The sequence below is a fragment of the Ictidomys tridecemlineatus genome, chromosome 4, assembly GCF_052094955.1.
Source record: "Ictidomys tridecemlineatus isolate mIctTri1 chromosome 4, mIctTri1.hap1, whole genome shotgun sequence".
Lineage (NCBI taxonomy): Eukaryota > Metazoa > Chordata > Mammalia > Rodentia > Sciuridae > Ictidomys > Ictidomys tridecemlineatus.
The window spans coordinates 160,451,297-160,473,836 of NC_135480.1; the positions used below are offsets into that span (position 1 = coordinate 160,451,297).

The 22,540-nt window shown below is 41.2% G+C and overlaps 1 protein-coding gene across 4 annotated transcripts in view; it reads left to right on the forward strand.

Moving 5' to 3' along the window:
• Positions 1-22,540, forward strand: part of Adamtsl1 (ADAMTS like 1) — an 876,927-nt gene that overhangs the window by 771,481 nt on the left and 82,906 nt on the right. For all 4 annotated transcript variants that reach the window (XM_078047684.1, XM_078047686.1, XM_078047685.1 and 1 more), the window contains 3 exons: positions 5,530-5,709; positions 10,574-10,727; positions 11,540-12,662. In XM_078047684.1, coding sequence (XP_077903810.1) covers positions 5,530-5,709; positions 10,574-10,727; positions 11,540-12,662 — 1,457 coding nt within the window. The remainder of the gene's footprint in view (positions 1-5,529; positions 5,710-10,573; positions 10,728-11,539; positions 12,663-22,540) is intronic.

Below are 22,540 nucleotides of genomic sequence, written 5' to 3' on the forward strand. Positions count from 1 at the left end.
TACCATTTCACTTACACCCTGACCACTTCTTTATGATGAAACAAGCAAATTATTAATTAAAAAAAAGATATGGAAAGAAGAAAATGAGTGATGGAGTTTTGAATGCACACTTCAAATGCTTTTAATATGAACAATAAAAGAAGCATAATCCCTTTCTTCATATACTTTGATAAGATAGTGGGTGGTAATTTCTGAAAGAACAAGTAGTATTTAAAATCACTATTTTTAAAATAAACTGAAGTAATAGAATAGAGACTGCCTTCACTGATCTGATTGGGAAGGTTAGAGATGAACTCTCCATGCAGGTGAGAATGGAATTAAACCTGAATGAGTAGAAAGCCTTAGCCACATGCTGATCTAAGAAAAGAATGGTCCAGGTAGAAAGAAGATCATCACCTACCTAGAACCAGGCTTGTTCTATGATTGGTATTTAATCAGTTTATGTGGAATGAGTGAATGAAGTTGGAAGGATTTGACTTCAACAGTCTGAAAGTTCCTTCAGGGTCAGGACCAGAAAACACCCAGGACTTTGCAAGACCAGGTTAGACAAGTTTGGATTTTAATTTTAATTGCAAGGGGAAACCATTGGAGGGTTTTAAATGAGGGAATTATGTGATCTGATTCATGCTTTGATTGAAGAATTTTTCTTTTTGTGTGTCCAAAATATGGGTAGTAACAAATATGATTACAGTGTACTAAATGTGGTCCCAAAATAAGTTGCTAGGAAGACTCCCTGCATGCTTTTATGTCTAAATTGAAAGTATTCTATTTTGAAAGAATGTTGGAAAGAAAATTAAAAACCTGCTGTGGCTCACTTCCAAGCCTGATGTATATTCTGAACTGCAGAATAACGATGTGCCTTAGCTTATCATCAGGAGCTTTACCAGTTCATCTCCCAGCTAGGGCTGCAAGATCCTCATTATCACCATGGAACCCTAGCATGCAGTCACAAGACCTGCAAATTGATAAGTGACAGGGGCTGGACAGAAGCAACTGCAAAACAACCAACCCAGAATGATGAGTATACAGGGAAATAGAAAAGCAAAACTGCACACCATCAACACAAAAAGTTCTTAGTCAAGATTCTAAAATGTGAATAAATATAATATTAGGGAGGGAAAAAGCATTCAATAGATTATTAAATCACTCCAGATGCTTGTTTATTTATGATTGTTAAGCATATCAATGAGAAAAAGACTCATAAAATAGAACATTAAGTATTAAATGTTAAATGAACCAAGAATGGTTGTACATGACGCACTACCACATTAGAAACCCAGAAATTAAAAAGAAAGAGTTTTCTAGAATGTGATAAGACATAGCTGAAAAGAAATACTTGGTTAATTATTACCTTAGTTTGTTTTGTATTGCTAAAATAGACTATGACAGAGTGAGTGTTTTATAAAGAAATTTATTCCTCATAGTTCTGGAGGCTGGGAATTCCAGGATCAGGGTTCCTGCATATCTGTGTGTAGTAAGGACCTTCTTCCTGTTTCATGAATGGCACCTTCTACCTGTGACCTCACACAGTGGAAGGGATAAGGCAGCTCTCTGGGCTTCCTTTATAAGAGCACTAATCCTATCCCTGAGGGTTTTATCATCCTCATGGCCTAATCACCTCCCCAAAGCCTCCACACCCACTTCATAACATTATCATCTTGGGAGGTAGGATTTCAATATATGAATGGGGAGGGGGTCACAAACATTCAGACCACAGCACTGGGAAGCTAGCTAGAAATGTTTGCAATAGTCCAGACAGGAGATGATGGTATCTTGACCTCTTATGTATTTCAAAGCCACAGCTTATTGTTTTGTAGAAAATCTGACAGCATTTGCTTATGAGTTGCGTTTTAGGGGAGGGTAGTGAGGAAGAGGGTTCTCAAGGGTACTGCTGAAGTCTAACCCTGGACATGGCACCATTAAAATAATTAGGGAAGACTGAGAGAGGAACAATTTGGGGGTGAGGTTGGAAAAGTATCCACAGTTCCACTTTGAACATATACAAATAGCCAAGCCTACTTCCATTTAAGCGGACATGTGGAGTAGGCATAGGGGAGAACCTACAACTAAAATTTTTGATTTGCCACAAGGACTTTGTTTCTTTCTGACAATTGTGGCTTTGAAAAATTACATTAGGTTTGTGGAAAAATTTTAGTAATTCACAGAATGGAAAGTATTGTGAAGAATGCAGTCCCTCAGTTTGGCACATCCTTAAGAGTCAATAATCCACATGGTTAGTTATCTAGTTATAAAAGAATTCTGAAAAAGACCGAACAATAAAAGGTTATAACTAATCTGATTACAGCATAACTGGCTGGTTAAAACATAGAATTTGACAGAAATAAGAGAAGGTTGAACCTAAGAAATCATGCAAAAGACTATAAAACTAAATTTAAAACTTTAGTTATCCATAGTAACAAGGATTATTCTAAGTCAATGGAATTCTTAGCCACACTAATTTAAATTTCTCCTAAATACCAACTTCAATTCAATGCTTTAAATATTTGTTGAAACTTAAATTCACAGATGGTACTATTCTAAGCAAGATGGGTACAATCTGAGTTAATATGAAATTCTTTAATATTTTATTGAATTGCATTTAAATAAGAAATACAAATTTTTAAATGTGTTTCTCTAATAAAGTGAAAATTCCATGTCATCACTGAAATAAGCCACAATGAAACCAAAGGTCTAATAGTATAGATTTTTCTTCTTAAGGGCAAAAGTCAGTAGAAAAGTCCTTGGAAGGAACTATTTGGCTCTGTGATAAGTAATAGGTACTCTATAGATTCCCCTCTATTGTCTAGCTTCAACACATTGCTTAGGAGCTATGTTCAATTATAGCCTTTCGACTCAGAAATCAAAAGATTTAGGGAAAACAGGTTTCCAGGGTCAGTCACCAAACTGTAGATAACTATTGTGGAATGTCGGTCCCTAACTTGAATCCTGGGCTAGCACCCTCCCTCCAGTAAGGTGAGAGTTTAAGGCCCACTCTCAGCAGGCCTAGGCAAGAGGCAAAAATATCTTCCATTGGTTCTGCAAGCAGAGAGGAGTTGTTACAAGAATAGGGGAGATAACCCAAATTTGGGCTTGTTCTCCAGTTATGTTCAGGGCATGGTGCTCAGTAGGAGCTTAGTGAATATTGCACTGAATGAAAATAAACCAGTTCCAGCCCCTGTATAGCCTCAGTTGGGCAACTTCATCTCTCTGAACCTTTGTTGTTTTATTGTAGAAATAAGATCTACATCATAGGGTGGTTTCACCTTTTTTGTTAGCCTTCAATGGTAGGTAGGTGATCTTAACCAGAAAAAATACATTTTTTCCCTTTTGAGATTCAATAAGGTTGTTTTTGTTTAGAATTTTTTAAGTTATACATACAAAAAAAAGTTGTTCATCATATGTCTGGATCATTTGAAAGACTCTAGAATTAAAAGGTTAGACCAAACCAATGGCTTTTCAAATGTCATTATCCAATAGCTCTGTGGTCTCAAACCATTCACAATTGTAAACAAGTGACATATTGGCTTAGGTTGGGTCCAAACAACCACTGATCCTAACAGGCCCTTCTGGGTCCTAGATTTTCCTTCCCATGTTATTTTATTCCATTGGGGATAGTAAAGGATCATTAATTTGGAGAAATGGTTCTCAGCTCTGACTGCACAATAGAATTATCTGGCAAGAATGAGCTAGGAAGTCATTTTTGAAAACATAGTACTTGAGACCCACCTTCCACAATTTCTGATTTGTCAAGTTTAGGTTTTTGCCTGGACATCAGCATCTTCCCAGTCTCCTCAGGTGATTTCAACATGCATCCAAGGTTGACACCACCAAGTAAGAGAGTGAAATCTGGGCCCCAGTAGTGTTTTGACTACACACTAGCACACTGTTGTCCCCGCCAGAGCCTTGATGGTAGGCAAAAATACCCATTGCAATTCTAAGTACAGCTGACCACACACAGCCTACCTCACACTAGCAATCACTGCAACAGGAGGGATGACTACTTCAGTGCACGCTCTCTGGCTTTTTAAACCCAGGCCTAATTTCTCAACATAGGCGGCAAGTGAAAGACAAGAGACTCTCCTGAAGAATTTTTTTTTTTTTTTTTTGGTACCAGAAATTGAACTCAGGAGCATTTAATCACTGATCCACATCCCCAGCCCTTTTTATTTTTTGAGACAGGGTCTGACTAAGATGCTGAGGCTAGCTTTGAATTTACAATCCTCCTGTCTCAGCCTCCCAAGCTGCTGGGATTATAAGCATGCACCATGGCACCCAGCTCCCTAAATCAGCCCCGAAACAGAGAAGTGATAAGTAGATATATTAAATAGCTAGGGTTATATCTGACTGGAAGTGGTAGAAAACTCAAGAGAAGAATGGCTTCTGTAAGGTGGAAAGTATTTCTTTCTCACAAACACAGGCAGTCCAGGGCTGATGTGGTAGCGTCACTGTCAGAGGCCAGGCTTCTTTCATCTTGCCGATCATAAGAAGAAAACTGCAATTTCAGACACTGTGTGAACACTCCAGCCTGCAAGGAAGAGAGAGGGAAGGGATCTCTCTTTGCAGGCTCTCTTTGCACACACTTCCCTGATGGTACTTACAGCCAATTGTTTGTATCCCATGGACAAGCATTTAGTCAAATGGCCATGTCTACCTTCCAGGGAGGTTGGCCCAAAATAGCCTATGCTGAAAGCCACGCACCCAGCTGAGGATGGGGGTTCTTTTGCTCTTGAAACAGAAGGAATAGATATTTGGAAATGGCCAACAGTCTATGCCTCAGGGGTCCCCTCTCCCACCTCATGCAGCTGGATTAGAACTATTAAGTTACGTGTAAACAATGTGTTTTACTGGGGTCCCCCAAAAATCACTGACAGGAGGCTATTTTTCTTACATTCTGAATTTCAGCAGCTCTGGCTCCCACTGCCCTAAGAAATCACCAATCCAACAAAAAAATAAGCAGTTGTTCAGAAAACCAGCCCCTAAATCCAATGCCTGCCCAGTGTGGCAGAGTGAGTGCTCACACTCAGAGGGAAAGGACTCTCCTCCCTGCAAATTTCTGCAAATTGATACTGATGGCAGGAGAGCTTGCTCTTATTTATCCTGGAAGCAGCACAAATTATTTTCATGGGGTCGTAAATATGTTGAACACTCTGTTATACTAACCTCTTAAACCAGTTGTCTTGAGCAGCTACAAATCATAGTTCAGGAGCAACTTTCTAAGATTCCAAGGCCCCTGACATTCCTGGATGCTCAAGCTAAATACCTGGGATTAAGAGTGAAGGGTATGTAGATTTTGCTACAAAATTCATTTCAAAGAGAGGGAGAAAAAGTCCTTTGGCCTGATGCCTAGTTTGTCATAGTCATTTTGTTGTTGTTGTTGTTGTTGTTTGTTTGTTTGTTTGTTTTTCAATTTTATTTTATTTATTTATTTTTAGTTTTTAATTTTTATACTCTTTACTCAGCCAAGGCTCAGGTGACAATTGGTGTTCAAACTACCTTCCTGCATTGAATTTCTCTTTCGTCCCTCCCCAGTGTTCCAGGACCTGTGGTGGAGGTGTTCAGAAACGTGAGGTTCTTTGCAAACAGCGCATGGCTGATGGTAGCTTCCTGGAGCTTCCAGAGACCTTCTGTTCGGCCTCCAAACCGACTTCCCAGCAAGCCTGCAAGAAAGAGGACTGCCCCAGTGAGTGGCTCCTCTCAGACTGGACAGAGGTATGATGTCCCCTAGATGGAGAGAACAAGAGGCATGAGTAGGAAAAGTGACCCCAAACACATACATGGGAAAGACAAGAGAACCAAACAATTCTCTGAACACTACAGGGCAGTATTTTGTAACTATTTATACCATAGTATGTAACTAGCTTTTAACTAGGCTACAGGGACCTGTGCTATGTGGCCAGCCCTTACCCGACATTCGGAAGCTGAGGATTGTAAATGGGCTCCTCTTGGAACAAGACCAGAACACGGGGTTCTTCTCCCTAGAGCTCTACTCCCTCCTCCTCCTCCTGACCTCCCGGCACCTCCTACTCCCAGATGTTTCTAGTCTCTGCTCAGGGAGGGCAAAGCCTCTCTAGTTCTTCTCTTCCAAGTTACTGGACAATAAAGGATATGATTTATTAGGAAAAGAAGGCCAAGGAAATCCTGCCTTTTTACTGTTAGTTTCCTGGCTCTTAAGCTTCAACAACTTCCCAGCAAGAGAATTTGAGTTGCCCTGTTGCCCTACATTTGGGGCAGCAATTGCCTCAGTATTCACCACTCCCCGCTTCCCCTCCCACATTAGCATGTACCTCCAACTCACCTATTTTTCTAAATAATTCCTGTTCTACCATCAGCATGAATTAATTCATTTACATGCAGTTTCAACACATTTGTTCTCAGCCCCTGTGACTTCTTTGAGTTGCCTTGACTCCTGCAGCTCAATAGCTCTATGTCTTCCCTAGTGAAGATCCCAACATTACGGGATCACAAGCAAATTAAACCAAAACCAGGATCAGTAGGCTGGAAGTGAGAAAACTCATTGTTTAAAAACAGATTCAAGATCTTCTCCTTTCTCCCATAAGCATTTGAATTGGCCTCCTCCACGCTTGGCCTATTTTATATGGAGCTGCTGATAGTTGAAATACACAGAGACATTTGCTTTTAGAGGGGAAAACTGCCTATGAGAATTAAGATACCAGCTCACTTAACATAGGTCCTGAGAATTCTTGCCCCACACAGTATCAACCTGTTCAGAGTCTAAGGACATCACAATTGAGAGCAACCTACATTACCACAGGTTTTACTGTTTGAAAGAAAAATTATCTCTGGCAGTATCACACTCCAGATGTCCCAGAACAATAAATGATAAAACAAATAAATGATAATTTATTTTTGTATTTAGAAACAATTTGATTTCAGCAGGATGCATACTTAAAAGTGTAGAGAAGATGGACATGTATATACTCAAGTATGTGTCCATGCTCACACATGGACATCTGAGCGACCATTCTTCCATGGGAACATTGATTTGGAGTATGACATATGCATGAAAAAAAAATATAATAGAAACAGCAACTCAGGAAAGATCCCTGATGTATTTGCCAAGTGGCTCTAGGCAAGGACATCTCTCAGTGGAGTACTGTAAATGTATTCCTCTCCTAAGTCTATGAGAAAATAACCTGTCATGAGTGGTATTCCAAGGAAAGGATTCATGTGTGTCATCATTATCCTCTCATCTTCCTGCATTTGATAGTCTTTAGAGGATATAGTACCCAGAAAATTCAGAAAAAGAGTTCTCTTATGTCTGCAGTTTTAAGAGAGAGACACACTCATGATTAGGCACTAAAGGAATACCACTGAAGTGAGGTCCCATTTAATAATGCAGGACTTTAGAAAGGTGTTGTTGGTATTTAGGAGTTAGACTCAAGGCAAGCAAACCAAGCTTTAAATCCTGAGTGCTGATTACTGGTTGTATAACCTGAGCTAATTAACCTTCTGGGTCTTTATTTCCTTGCCTATAAACTGGAGATATAATATTATCCACGTACAAGTGGGAGGCGTAAATTAACTGATGCATATAAAGTACATCATGCCTAGTAAAAGTTACCTCTTATTATGATGATGATTCTCTTCCAGCTGGGCTCATTGTCAGGAGAGGAAATTATAGGAAGCACCAGCATTGATTGACTGGACTCAGGGCCACAGCCCAGGTCTCCCACGGGCTTTCTGGTTTTCTGAGGAGGAAAAGATTATGCTTGGAGAACCAGGAGGAATTACCCAGAGAGTCTAACTAGGTTCTGTGCTATCTGGGTTGGTGAGCAGAAATTCTGAACACTGGGAAGGGGCCTGGAATGGTGGGAAGCAATCACCAAATCACTGGGGTTACTCTCAAGTTGTGCCTGGGAAATGTGCTTCTGGAAGCACTCACAAAGGCCCACTCTGCCATCCCCAGGGCCATTCTGTGGTCCCTTGCTGAGATGAGATGCTCATTCCATACCCCCCCCACACACACACACACACAATGCCTTTTGGATAAAAGAGAACTGGATGATCTATGGGTGTTTTGTCCTTAGCTCTCTGGACTCAATCTCATGGTTATTGCATCAAATTCCTCAGAGACAGAAGTAAGCCAAAGTTTTAGACATTTCAAAAAAAAAAAAAATTACGTACAGATTCTATTTTGAAAGGAAGACCTCTCAAAAGACTATCCTTCTCTTTAAAAGAAACCCTTGAATCTCCTGAAAGAGTTAGCTGCTAGATATTTTTAAATCATATTTTTATGGAACTTGTCCCCATCCCCCAAAATAAAAGAAATTAAAGTCAGGGTAGTCCATTTGAGAATGAGAAGGAACTTGGAAGATCCTGTAATCTAATTTATCTCTTTTGAAATTAAAGCCTCAGGAGCCTTTTAACAAGTGAAATGTTACTATGAAGTCCAAATTCTAAAACGGATAGAATGAGAGCCACTTCAAATGAAGCATAGATGGAACCTTCAGATTTCCAGTGGTTGGATCTCCCCATCCCCTGAATCACTCCCCATTGTAGTTATGCAAGCTAAGCCCTGCTGTGGCTTAGCTTCCCCATTTCAAAGATGTGGAGACTGAAACTAGAAAAAGCCCTAGACTGACCCAAATCATAATGCAATCTTCTGATCTGCAGGCAAACTATTTTTCCGTGTTTTTACTTGGGCAGCACTAAAATGACCATGATTTTAAAACATTCAGCCACCTTTCCCCCATCCCACCTGACCCTTGGATTCAGTACTTTTATTTACAATAAAATAAGTGATGGGTGGAATCTGTAATCTACAATTGTTAGTAACAAAAGCAGCACTGTTTGATTCTCCTCTCCGTCTTTTGCCTCTTAAATTTCTTTCTGAGTGGCCTATGTCGCAGTACTTTGCACAGATTAGTGTCATTTCAGTGTGCTAGCATATAAAACTTGAAAATATAAGGTAACTCTGTTGGGTTTTACCGTCATTTTTCAAGTTCACATGGCACACTGCCATGACCCCAGTTCAGGCCTTCATCATCTCAGCCTGGTCCGTGTGCGACTCCTTCACTGACATCCTTGCCTCCCATCTTTCTGCACACTGTTGCCAGATTCACCTTCTCAAAACACCTCTTTCATCATGTCACTCCCCTCCTCAATGGCTTCCCATTGCCCTGTGGACCAATTCCAAACCTTCTGTCTGAAAATTAAATAAGTCTCCAAAGTCTGGCCCTAAACTACCTGTCAAGCTGCTCAATGCTCTTGGGGTAGCTCCTCTGTTCAAACAGGTTTGGTTCTGCCCCTAAGCCTGCCCTGGCCTTCTACCCTGAATTCTTCTGCCTTTATTCTGGAAATTTCCCTGCCTCCCATGCTTATCCATGTTGCGTTACACCCATCTTCAAGTTCTAGGTCAGGACATCCCTAGTGGACCATAAGCATTTGATAATTGTTAGCATTAATTTTATAATACTTCATTTGTTTTTCTAATTATGAATTCTTATCAAATAGTTTACTATTTAATCCTATAGACAACTTTATTGATATATAATTTATGTATTACATGTAGCACATGTAAGAACTGTATTCCTTTTTTAAGACTGAATAATATTTCATAGTATAAAGGTACCAGATTTTGTTTATTCATTTACCAATTGATGGACATTGGGTTGTTTTCACTTTGGAGCCATTACAAATACAGGAACGTTTGCATAAGTTTTTATGTGAATATATATTTTCACCACTCTTGGGTAGACACCTAGGAATAAAATTTCTGGGTCCTACGTTAAATGAACTTTTCAATAAACTATTAAACTGCTTTCTTGGGGAGCTGTAGGAAGCTGTTTCATCTTACATTCTCAGCAGAACTTCATTTGTTTGCTAATGAAAAGGGTTCACATTTTCCTACCACTTGCCAAAACTTACCATTTTCTGTCTTTTTTAATATGGTTATACTAGTGAATACAAAATGATATGACATTGTCATTTTGATTTGCATTTCCCTACTATACTATTTCTTTTTAACAATACATTTGACCCCCACACATACCTTTCATTTGAATGACCCCTCCTTGAAACTAGCAACTGTCTTTCACTTTCTTCAAACAAAGCAGGTTTTTCATAACAATTGTCTGATGGTAGGCATCAAAATATTAGTTATCTATGAAGGAAGGAGAAGGGTATCCACATTAACATTATTTTGTGTAAGGCATTTTTAAATATATTATCTCATTTAATTTACAGGCTTCTAAATTAAATGTAAGAAATAGAAACCACCTTAGAGATATTAAATCCCTTGCTTTCTAATAAAATGCTGAGCTGGGCTTTGAACATGGTACTCTGTACTCTTTCCTCTAAAGTCATATAAATAAAAACAGGTAAAATACCAGTAGGAAATTTTAGAGTGGAAAATACTAGCGTGGAATGTGTCTACAAGATCTCATGTATTCCACATTGTTATTTCATAATTAATATTTCTCTCTCTTTCAGTGGCTGTCGCTTTTCCAAGCCACTTTTCTCATATTTTGGTGAGTTTGAGAGTCCATACAAAAAACATTAGCCTATAGTTCCCTGAATTTTTATGCATTTGGCCTCTTTCTTTCCTCACCAGTGTTCCACGAGCTGCGGGGAGGGTACCCAGACTCGAAGTGCCATTTGCCGAAAGGTGCTGAAAACCGGGGTCTCCACAGTTGTCAATTCCACCCTGTGCCCTCCCCTGCCTTTCTCTTCCTCCATCAGGCCCTGCATGCTGGCAACCTGTGCAAGTGAGTATGTCAGAGCTCTGGGATGGAGACAGAACCCCACTTAGTAGCAGCCACTGTGCAGGGGCCTTCCCTAAACCAAGACCAGTGGCAGATTGTTGGGCAGCAGAGCTTTTGGAGGGCTGCAGGCTGGAGAGCTCAGCTGGAGGTGGAAAAGGAATCTTAATCACATGTGGCCAGGAAAAGCAGTTTGCAGGGGGGAAAGTTCACTCACTGGCATACAGAGATCTGGAAGCTAGAGGCAGCATATTCCTAATGAAGTCCAATGTTATCCACTCTGGGGTTTTAAACTACTCTGAGCAGATTTGTTCTGTTCAATATTAATCCCTAGAGTTGTAAAGCTTCTGGACTCTCCTCACTGTAATTTAGGGCGCTGGCACTTTGCGGGACCTTAAGTAGACATTTAGTAGAAAATATTCCCCTTCTCTATCCTCTGCCTCTTTTTATGATACTGATTTCTTCTTTCAAATGCTTTTAATGAGAGGAACTGCCTTTTCCCCGGGGGCTCTGTTCCACCTAGAACCCTGCACCTCAGCTTCCAGGCCAGAAAGACCCAGTAGGGTGCTGCTTGGGGTGCCACAGCCCCTCGTTAGTTCTCTGTTTAGGGGTAGAGGTAACTTGATGGTCCACAGCTGGTAGCCAGCTTCTCTGCTAAGCCATGAGGTGTTTGTTAATGGTGGTCCTCGTTGAAATCGCTGCCTAAGAGCTCTTTCCTTTTTGTCCCATTTGTCCCCTCTCACGGCTGCATCTCACTGCGGTTCTTCTCTGCCCTTGTCTTCTCTTCCTCGGTCTCTCTGGCATCCCTCTCATGCCAGGGCCTGGGTGGCCATCCACAAAGCACAGCCCTCACATCGCAGCTGCGCGGAACGTTTACATCCAGACTCGCCGGCAGAGGAAGCTGCACTTCGTCGTGGGTGGGTTTGCTTATCTGCTTCCGAAGACGGCCGTGGTGCTCCGGTGCCCCACGCGCAGGTTCCGCAAGCCCCTCATCACCTGGGAGAAAGATGGCCAGCATCTCATCAGCTCCGCCCACATCACAGTGGCACCTTTTGGCTACCTGAAGATCCATCGTCTCAGGCCCTCAGATGCGGGCATCTACACCTGCTCTGCAGGACCCGCCCGGGAGCAGTTTGTGATTAAGCTCATTGGAGGCAATCATAAGCTTGTGGCCCGGCCCCTGAGCCTGCGGAGTGAGGAGGAGGCCCTGGCAGTGAGGAAGGTCAGCCCCAAGGAGGCCCTGCAGACCCATAAGCACCAGAACGGGATCTTCGCCAACGGCAGCAAGGCTGAGAAGCGGGGCCTCCCTGCTGACCCAGGGAGCCGCTACGACGACATTGTCTCCCGGCTGCTGGAGCAGGGGGGCTGGCCCGGAGAGCTCCTGACTTCCTGGGAGGTGCAGGACTCCATGGAAAGAAACACGTCCTCAGAGGAGGACCCGAATGCCGAGCAGGCCCTTCTGCACCTGCCCTTCACCATGGTGACTGAGCAGAAGCGCCTGGACGACATCCTCAGGAACCTCTCCCAGCAGCCCGAGGAGCTGCGCGACCTCTACGGCAAGCACCTGGTGGCCCAGCTGGCCCAGGACATCTTCCGTAGCCACCTTGAGCACCAGGACATGCTCCTCAAGCCCTCTGAGCAGAGGTTTCCCCCTGTGGCCATCCCTCCTCATAAACACGTGTCTGGCTTCAGCAGCTCCCTAAGGACCTCCTCCGGGGAGGCTGGGGGCGGCTCTCGCCGGCCACACCGCAAGCCCACCATCCTACGGAAGATCTCGGCTGCCCAGCAGCTCTCCGCCTCCGAGGTGGTCACTCACCTTGGGCAGACTGTGGCGCTGGCCAGCGGGACACTGAGTGTGCTGCTACACTGTGAGGCCATAGGCAACCCAAGGCCTACCATCAGCTGGGCCAGGAACGGGGAAGAGGTTCAGTTCAGTGACAGGTGAGCTACTTGGTGGAAGACGGGATGGGAAGAAGTGAGGGGAGGCCAGGGACCACATCTTGCCCAAACCAGGCTGTTCACACATCCTCTGAGGTGTTTCCAAGGGTGGGGCTAGAGCACAGGGCCTGGGAATCTCCTCCTGGGTTTCAGGCCCTCTCTGAGCACTGATGGACTGTTGGAGCAAACACAAGGTATTTAATTTCTGTACACAGTACGTTCTTATCTTTATAAGGCAAAAGCAACACTGCCTACTCACCCCTATCCCCAGAGAATCCCAAAGATGAATGAGATACTCTCTGGATGACTTTGAACTTTTGGCAGAAAGATAACATTCCAGGCCGAGGCATTATTATGTTTCTACTCTGTGAGATGAACCACTGAAAAGTTTCAACACCAGGACACACTCTCCATGTGTAGTCACACAAGGCTGGGGAGTGTGCAGCCAGCACCTGCTGCTCCCCATGAGTAAGCCTGTCCTCTCTCTGAACTAGACAAGGCTATCTATTCCAGAAAGCTTTTATTCCCAGTTGGACCTGTGATTAATTATTGTAATATCTCTTGGGGTCTCCATTTTGATGTGTCCTTATTGGGGTGACAGCATCGTACCATTTACTGGTCTTCCTAGGCCACGGCCATTCGTATTGTTAAAATCAACAGTGGTAGTAGAAAAATAAGAACAACATATTTTTAGCACAACCTGTGTGCCAAGCCCTGTGCCACACGTTCTACATACTTTGTTTTTCTTTTACTATCTGCAAGGACCTTAAGAATAACCATAAGCATCTGCTATTATAACTGAGTAGTTACTATCTACCAGGAAATCTCCAAGGTCCCTTCTACCTCCTCCACCCATTTACAAACAGCCACAGAAGGTTAAAACCCATATGTTGATGGGAATGAGGGAGGGTCTTCAGCATAGTAACTTCAGAATTTGCTATACAAATCGCTTCTGAGTATCCCACAAACCAAGGGTCCAACGATGACATGAGTTTGAGAAGTGCTCAGTTAAAGCTAAACAGATGTATTTACTGCTGCATTTTATTTCTATTTTTTAATATAGCACTTGATTTTTATTATAAAGGTAATAAAAGGGCTATCAAATGATATCCAAATCTATAAAGTAAAAACAGCAAGTCTCCCACATCCCTCCAATCCTATTCCTCAGGGCAACCACTCTTAATAATTTGATATACGTCCTTTTAGAATTTTTATGTGTTTTATTGTATTATATAAAAATGTATATGCACACATAGGATTCGGATTTTTTAATGGGATATTAGTCATGTTCAGAAATTTGACTCGGTTTTTATTTCACATGTCTAGGAGACGTCATAATAGTAGTAGAGATCTCTGTCACCTTTTTAACCACTGATTATTGTTCCTGAATACATTTAACTATCCCCCATCTGAAAATTATCTTGATTTTTTTTCCATTTTTTTAAACTTTTTAAAGCATTCCAGTGTGTGTTGTGACTTTCTAAGTAGACAATAGAGAATGCAGTGTTTCCAAACTTATCCTTTGATCACTGAACAATTTTTTGGCTTAGTAATCTCAAGAACACCAATAATTCCAGAAGCATTTAGAAAGCACTGCCTTAGCCTTTTAGTTTGTACCTTGATGGGCACTGAGAGTCCAACCCTAACCCTAAGGTAGAGAAGGTGCAGCAGCATCTTTCTGGGAAAAGCAACATGGCAGCCAGCTGCTAAAGATACTAAAGTGTTGAACCTAAAACAACAGAGGGCACACCTTGGATCCCCAGTCACCCAGAATATTAATTGGGTGTTGGTGTAGCATTAGAGGGAAGGCATCTGGGGTCCAGAGACAAATAATTTTTGACATCATCAAGATTTCTTTTTCTAGATTTAGCCTTGAAAACACATTTCAATGTACATTAGTTGCATGCAGTTAGGAAAAATAAGACATTTCTGTTTTTCTGATCTTTGGCATTATAATTTTTTTCCATTTTTACTTGTGGCTGGCTGGTAAGAAATGTGAATGAAGCTTGGATTTCTATATACTTTCCCAAGTTCTGTTTGAGAAAAAAGAGTGAGAAAATCTGCTGAGAGTGTGTAGGAGGCATGGGCTGCCACTGGGACTGCTTTGCTGTGGGGTCTTGGTGACCTGCTCTGTGTTGGGTGTCATTGCTTGTCATTACTGCATCTGGTAGCAGTTCAGAACTACTGATTCATTTCTAACAGAAAAGTGCCAAAATACCCAATTGTATGATTCAGTTAGCCTTATTTTTTCTTAGTGCTCAAGTCTACCTTTCTGTGAATCTGTAAGATTCAGTTGCCTGTGGGTCGGTAGGACTTTTATTAAGGTAGACTATAAGTAGCCTGAACTAACAGGAGCAGTTCAAGGTAGAAAGCAAGTGATTGAGAGAATCCTACCATTTCTCCAACTTTGAAATATGCCAAAGCTTCATTTAAAAGAAATTGGTTTTACTAAAGGATCACTAACAATTTAGATACAACTGTGTGTGTGTGTGTGTGTGTGTGTGTGTGTGTGTGTGTGTATAATTTACTAGTTGAAATGAAGTTCACATGATGCTCAGAAGCATATGTCAACTTCTCAAGCAGTGGTTTCCTGAGTATCCCTGAGTGTATTATGACAGGCTGTTTCATCATAATCCCCACTTTCTTCTTCCTTTATTCCACAAACATTCCAATATCAGACCCTATGTTTGATTCTGGGGATAGAGGAAAAGAAGACTAATTCCTTATTGATGAAATTCAACATCTAGTTAGAAAGCCAAAAAAACAAAGGCTGTATTAGAAGTGCTGAGCGAGAGGCACGCATAATTATTTATTCCATAAGTATGTATTAATCTTCCTCCTATATGCAAGCTATACATCAACTCACTGGGAACCCTGTGGTGAGTGAAGCAGGAGTGAGGGTTTTCTGGTAGTTGGCATGCATTTCAAGTTCTGCTCAAATAACCCATCAGAGAGAGCTTCCCTAATCATTCTATCAAAAAGCACACCCCTCATCACTCTTTATCCCTTCAACTCTGCTACTTTATTAGTAGAATTTATCATCATCTAATGTATAATTTACTTGCTGATTGCCTGTCCACAAGGACAGAGACTTTCTTCATTGCTGTATCCCCAGTGCTTGGAAGTCAAATAGGTCATAAATAGTCAATGAATTGATTTGTTAATTGAGCAAGACAACAAACACAGAAAAATAAGCCAGAAAATACCAGATTGGGATAAGTGGGGAGAAAATTAAAACAGAAAGGGTATAACTTGGTGACCACTTTAGATAGGTACTCTGTGAAGATTACATGTAAATCAAGTTCTGAATGATGACCAGTTTCCAGAATGTGATGTCAGGAAGAAGAGCCTGCCTGGACGAGGAAAAACCCTACAGGGAAAAGAGTTTGTGTGTTGAAGGAGCCTTAAAAGAAGGTCATCTGGCTGGAATGTGGGATGGGATGAGGCTTGAGGCTAACCAGAGTCCCAGAGAAGGAGTTGGGGTTTTAGTCTGAGTTCCAAGGGAAAATTCTGGAGGATGTTAGGCAGGGGGATTGCAGAGGAGCATGAGTAGAACCTGGGAGGCTGTGGAGGGCTCCAGGGCATTATTCCCTTCAATGCCATAAATATTTTCTGGATAATACAGTGATAAGTATAAGGAAGTGAGATGAGAAATAAGAGCACTGCTCTCCAGAAAACAAAAAACACTTGAAGTGCTCTGCATGAAACTCCAACAGGCAGAGTACTTTTCTTTAAACTTCTGGACTTTAAATAACTGGACAGAAGGAGGGTTCCCAAATTCAGTGCACATAATAATTACCAGGAACCTGTTAGTATGCAGACTCTCCCCTGGCCCCAGAATATCTTTCTGTAGTAGAAACCCATAATTTACATTTACATTTAAACAGGTTCCTCTACAGCTCCATAGCCAGAGCTCCCAGGACCACCTCTAGGAAGCACTGAAAGAGAAAAGAGAAGATGGTGAATCCCAAAGTAGAACTACATGCTAGATTTTAATCTTGTTAAAAGACTTGGTGGAGGTAGACAAGTCTCACTGCTGAAATGACCCTTGGAAATGGGGGGGGGGGAACGGGGTCGGGGGAGCTCTCCTTTCCACACTCTCCTGTCCTCTTGCCTTCCCTCCCAATATTTCATTCACTCAGGTCCTTGAATTGAAGAGAGACAGGACTGTGAAAATGCAAGAGGCTGGGGTATAAAAGAAGCAGAGCGAGGAGAAGTTAGATTCCAAAATTGCTACCAGTTTTCTGGAAAAGTCCTGGACTGGTTGAAGGTTGAGATGACTGTATGGCCACTTGAGAAAAAGAAGCAGAACTGGACTTCTCAGCACAGCCATCAGCTTGAGTTAGCAGTTTTCTTCAAAGGCCTGTGCCACCTAGGTTTTTCTGTTTGGTTCGTTTTTTTGGTTTTCTTTCTTTCTTTCTTCTTCTTTTTTTTTTTTTGTTTTGTTTTGTTTGGTACCAGGGATTGAACTCAGGGGCACTTGACAATGAGCCACTATTTTGTATTTTATATATCAACTGAATTGCTGAGCGCCTCACTTTTGCTGAGGCTGGCTTTGAACTTGCAATCTTCCTGCCTTAGCCTCCCAAGCGGCTGGGATTACAGGCATATGCCACTTCCCTCGGATGCCACCTGGTTTTGAAAACAAGAGAATGTGGCCTCATTTTCTCTTTGCTGTCATTGCTGAATTCTCCCAGTTATGTGGATCTGTAATTGACAGCTATTACCATGTTGCTCACTGCAAAGTCCCCGAGAAGAGAATGTGCTAGATTCACGCCATGGGCCTTGTACACTTGAAGCTACCTTCATGGTTTGAAAGCATTAATAGTACAGCCCTGGAGTAGCAACTTGAACCCCCAAGATAGTTTACATGTAGAATTCTATTTTCTATGTTTAACTCCTCAAGTTTATTGATCATGGATGTTTTAATATTTCCACTCAGTTTATTACAAAATTGGCTTCTCCTTGCCCCAATCATGTTCTAAGGCTGCATATAGCATACACTTCTCTCCGAAAAGGTTCTTCCCTCCCCAACAAGTTTCCTCTTTGATCAGAAGTTTCTTCTTTCTGACCAAAGAAGAAACTTGTCTCTGTCAAAACATCGCTTATCTGATTGGATAAGCATTCTGCACCAACTTAAGCACCTCTTCTTAAAAACACTTCTTTTGACACTTTGAAAACCACATGAACTTGGTTTTCTTCCTACTCCTCTGGCTGTTCTTTCTCCTTTCTACAACCACTCTTCAGAGGAGACCTCTTATCTAGAGTCTCACTCAACATGTAGTAGTGATGTTAGTAGCTCCTGTGTTCCCCTTTATGCTAGTGATTCCCACATATTTAGCACCAGACCTAATTTCTCTTTTGATTCAAATATGCTACCATGTCCAGGTGCTTCACAAATAGGTCAGCTCATTACATCTAAAACTAAACTCCTGAATCCCTATCTCAATAAGGAATAGCCCTGTCCATTCATGCCAGAATATTTTTCTTTGTTCTTCATCTCCCAATCTGGACTCTCTGGCTCCTCAGAAGCCCTCTCACCCTCTACTTCCCTCTTATCTGGCTACCTCTGCTCAGGTTTGTCTTTGTCAACTCTAATTGCAACAACTTCATAGCTACAGGGCTGCCTTCTTTAGAGCAAAGGATGGCAAATTACAGCCAGTGGCTTTAACATCTTTTAAAGGGTTATGAACAATGGCTTTTTAAAGATTATTAAAAGAGCCAATGAAATTGAGCACAGAGCTATTAAGTTCACTTGCTCAAGGTCTCACGCTTAATAAGTGGTAGAGCTGGAATTTGGACCTGGGTTATATAAAGAGTTATTAAAAGAATAGCTTTTGTGTTTTTAAAGGGACTACTAAAAACAAAAGTTGGAATGTAGAACAAGGACAGCAATGGTCCTCTGTGAAGCCTAATGTGTTTACTCTCTGTCCCTTTACTGCTCTGTGTTCTAGACCATTCACCATGCTACTGCAGAACACCTTTCCAGCAAACCTGTTCCTACTGTCCCCAAGCCTAAACCTCTTTAATGACTTGCCATCACCTGAACATAGGTCCAAATGCCTTTATGTGACATATAAGGCCTTTTATCTTCTAACCTGTGCCTATCTCTCTGGCTTCATCTCTTACCATATCCTCCACCTATGACATTGATCCCTGCTCTCCAGCAATGCCCCATTACTTGCTGTTTATGAATTTGCCTGGGATCATCCAACCCACTTTGTCTGGCTAATTATCTTCTTCCTCACAAGGAGCCTACCCCCTTGGAACCCAAGGGTCCTGATGATCCCTCTAGTACCCACATAGCACCCTACCCTACACTCCCTTCCACTGATTTGAATTAGCTGTTTGGTTTTTTTAAATTACCCTCTGGATTATGTCAGTCTCCTTCCAAGGCAGATGTTTAAGAATATGTCTTAATCATATTTTCTTCAGAATTCTAAAAACAGACACTCAACAGATAAAAAACTAAAGAATGAATAAACAAAGAAATGGATAGATGAATGCCAGCATTTAGGAAAAAGGTTTCCTAATTTCTGGGAGGCTGTGGTCTGCACCGCTTTGCAGACTTGCAACCATGTCAGAGTTCCAGAGTGATACACACTTTTAATGAGCATTTCTGCCTTGCCTATGTGTTCTCCACTACAGAAGTTTCAGGGAACCCAGATTCTAGCAAACAAAGTTGTACATTTTGAAAAGCATTGCTATACGGTGAATAAGTACAAAGAGTAAATACCTTATGGCATCCAGACCATATTTCTATCACAGCCAGACCCATGGAGAAATCTTCATGGTCATCATCAGTATAGCTAACATTTATTGAGCACTAATATTGAGTTTCAGGTGTGCATATATTCTTACAATAAGCTTTTAAGGTTACTATCCCAATTTTATAGATGTTGAAATTGAGGCACAGTGATGTTAGATTAACTTGCTCAAGTTTTCACTCAATGAATGTAGAGCTAGAATTTGAACCCAAAGCATTCTGATTCTAGGAAGTATTCCTTTTTTACTGTTCATTTAGTGGAATACATGGACTTGCCATTGTTTTATAACAAAATCATTGGTGTCAAGTAAACCTAGCATAAAATTAACGTTCAATATTCCAGCCAGGTAACTTCCAACTTATGAGGCTCTCATTTTCATTTCTGCATATTTGTTTTAGGGACAGCCTTTTCTTCTATAGGCATCTCTACCTTAATATATACCCAACCAGCTATAAATACTCATATTGTAAGGCATACTGAGCACTCAGTAAACCTTGCAGTGGTCACATCTATCTGTGTGTGTTTACGGTTAATGATCTATGCATTGTGTGTTTAGAGACTAAGACTTATATAAGCAGGTTGAAGCTAAGTTACTCCTTGATTTTCAGTTACTTTGGATAAATATAAAACTTGTCACCACTTTTTCAGTTAAGATTCAAGTAAAAGCTATCTCCAATTTGCATTTAGATACAACATATACCACACCTTTAGCTAAAAAAATATGGTAAATAACCCTTCCCCCATCTGATACCAGGAGGCTTACATAATGTGGACAAACACATTCAATATTTTTATCAGAACCCAACTCTAGAAAAAAAATACCTTTAAGGACAATGCTGACTATAGAAAAGAAAAGTCAGATTCTCCAAAACTGTCACCCTAGGTTGTATTACCAAATTGGGATGAGATTGATCTTTTCCTCTAAGAAAGATATAAATATTGCTGACACCATCACACTGGCAGGGTAATCCTTGCTCACTATTTAACACTATCAGGTCAACACTGAGCTGACAGTCACATAATAACCACAGTACAGCTGATCACGTCATAAAGCATTTACACAGGACTTTCCTTAAGGTTGTGGGAGTTTTCAAAAGGAATGCAGGTGAACATAAAAAAATAATAACAATATGAAACTAGATAATTTGAAAAAATATTTATTTCTCCTTAAGGATAGGATATAACTCATGAATGATGTTCTACTTACATGGAATGGAGAAAGGGCTAATGCCAAGGAGTTTCTGCCTATTCCTGTTTGCTTCCTCTTTTGAGTCTAGGTGTTTCCACCTTATTTCCTCCTGCTTTCTTCACCTGGAGGCACACCTGATGCTATATCAGTTAACACAGAAGCCCATAGCAGTAGAAAATAGTAAAACTGAATCAGAGCAATTTAGGCACAGGTCCTAGTTCTGCCACTTCCTATTAGAGTCCACCTGAATCTCTCAGAACCTTGGTTTTCTTGCTAGTTAAATGATACTAACAAAGCCAGGCACTAAGTTTTATTTTTCCCTTCAGAATAGCAAGGATGTGGGTGTATTAGTCTGCTTTCCATCACTGTGACAAGATCCCTAAGATGATGAACTTAAAAACCACAAGGGTTTATTCTGGCTCGCACTTTTGAAGATTTTGTTCTATGATCATTTGTTGCTGTTGCTTTGGGCCTGTGGCAGCACAGTATATCATGGTAGGACCACATAGCAGAGGAAGTTGCTCATCTCATGGCAGCTGGGAAGTAGGGAGAGAAAGGGGTTCCAATATCCCCTTCAAAAGTACACCCCAATGACATAACTTCCTCTCACTAGACCCCACTTCTTAAGGGTTCTGCCACCTCCCAATAGTGTCATAGGCTGATGACCAAACCTTTAACACATGGGCCTTTGGGGACCACTTATCCACATCATAGTAGAGGAGAACAGAAATAGTGTCATAATGGATACTCATTTGTCAGCATCCATAATCATTATCAGCTAGACATAGGGCCATTGTATCACACCATCTTCCAGGACATCACAAAGAAAGAAGCTTTGCTATTATTGCAAGGATCATTGGGCAGTTGTTTAAAGAGTTGGGGTAGAAACGTATTCAAGGGAAACAATATGATGCAAGATCATTAGCTAAATCCAGGCATCAGGAGAGGATGCACACATCCTACTGATATTTTCTTGCTATCATTTCTGATCCAGCAAGAAAGAGAAATCTGTAGCCTCTGAAGGCTTACACTTGCCAGAAAGCTTTGGACAGTATTCCAAAGTGGTGTTGAATAGGAGATGAATCAAGAACTATTTGGAAAGCATTAACTTGGGCAACACAAAGTGTCCACAGATGGAAACTTCTCAGATTGGAAGAGAGAATCAGAAGGGAAATTCCTCCAGGGTCAATTTGAGAACCACAGTTGTGAATAATGCTATATGTAAAAGTCATAAGCCCATGAAATGCAGTTTCCAAGTTTGCAGATAATATAAAAACTGGAGGCAGGGAAGATAGGGAAGGAAAAATAAACCAGTTTCAATTTGGTTTGGCTTGTTTCCTTTCCAGAACTAAAGGAAATGGAGATGACAAATGTTTTTCCCAGTTGAAAAGTGTAAGAATAGCAAGGCAGGAAAATAGGGACCATCTCAATAAATATATAAACTCAGTAAAAGGAAAGTAATGGAACTCAATGCAAAGGTCACAGAAATGACCACTGGGCATCAGGCAGGTAGGAGCATCAGAGAACACTAGACAATTCATGACAACCAACAGTAAGAGTAAGGCTCTAAGTCAGAGCTGTCTAATCCCTGAAGGTTTGAAGATCTGCAAAGATCCCACTAGCAATGGGCTTATTCTTCTAGAAGGGTGGTCTTAGCAAATGGCAGATAAAGTAGTTAAGTTTTAGGGAGGATTATTTATTTTTTGTTGTTTTTTGTTGTCTTCATTCGTTTTGTATAAATAAAGAAATTACTGGGACAAACGAAGTGAAGATTCTTTCATGTCGAGGTCAGACATCCACATGTTTACCATTTTTTTACTACTTTTTTCTTAAAAAGGGCCAAATAGTAAACATTTTTGGATTTGTAGGGCATCGTAATTCTGCCTTCATAGTGTGAGAGCAACCATAGACAGTACTTAACTTGT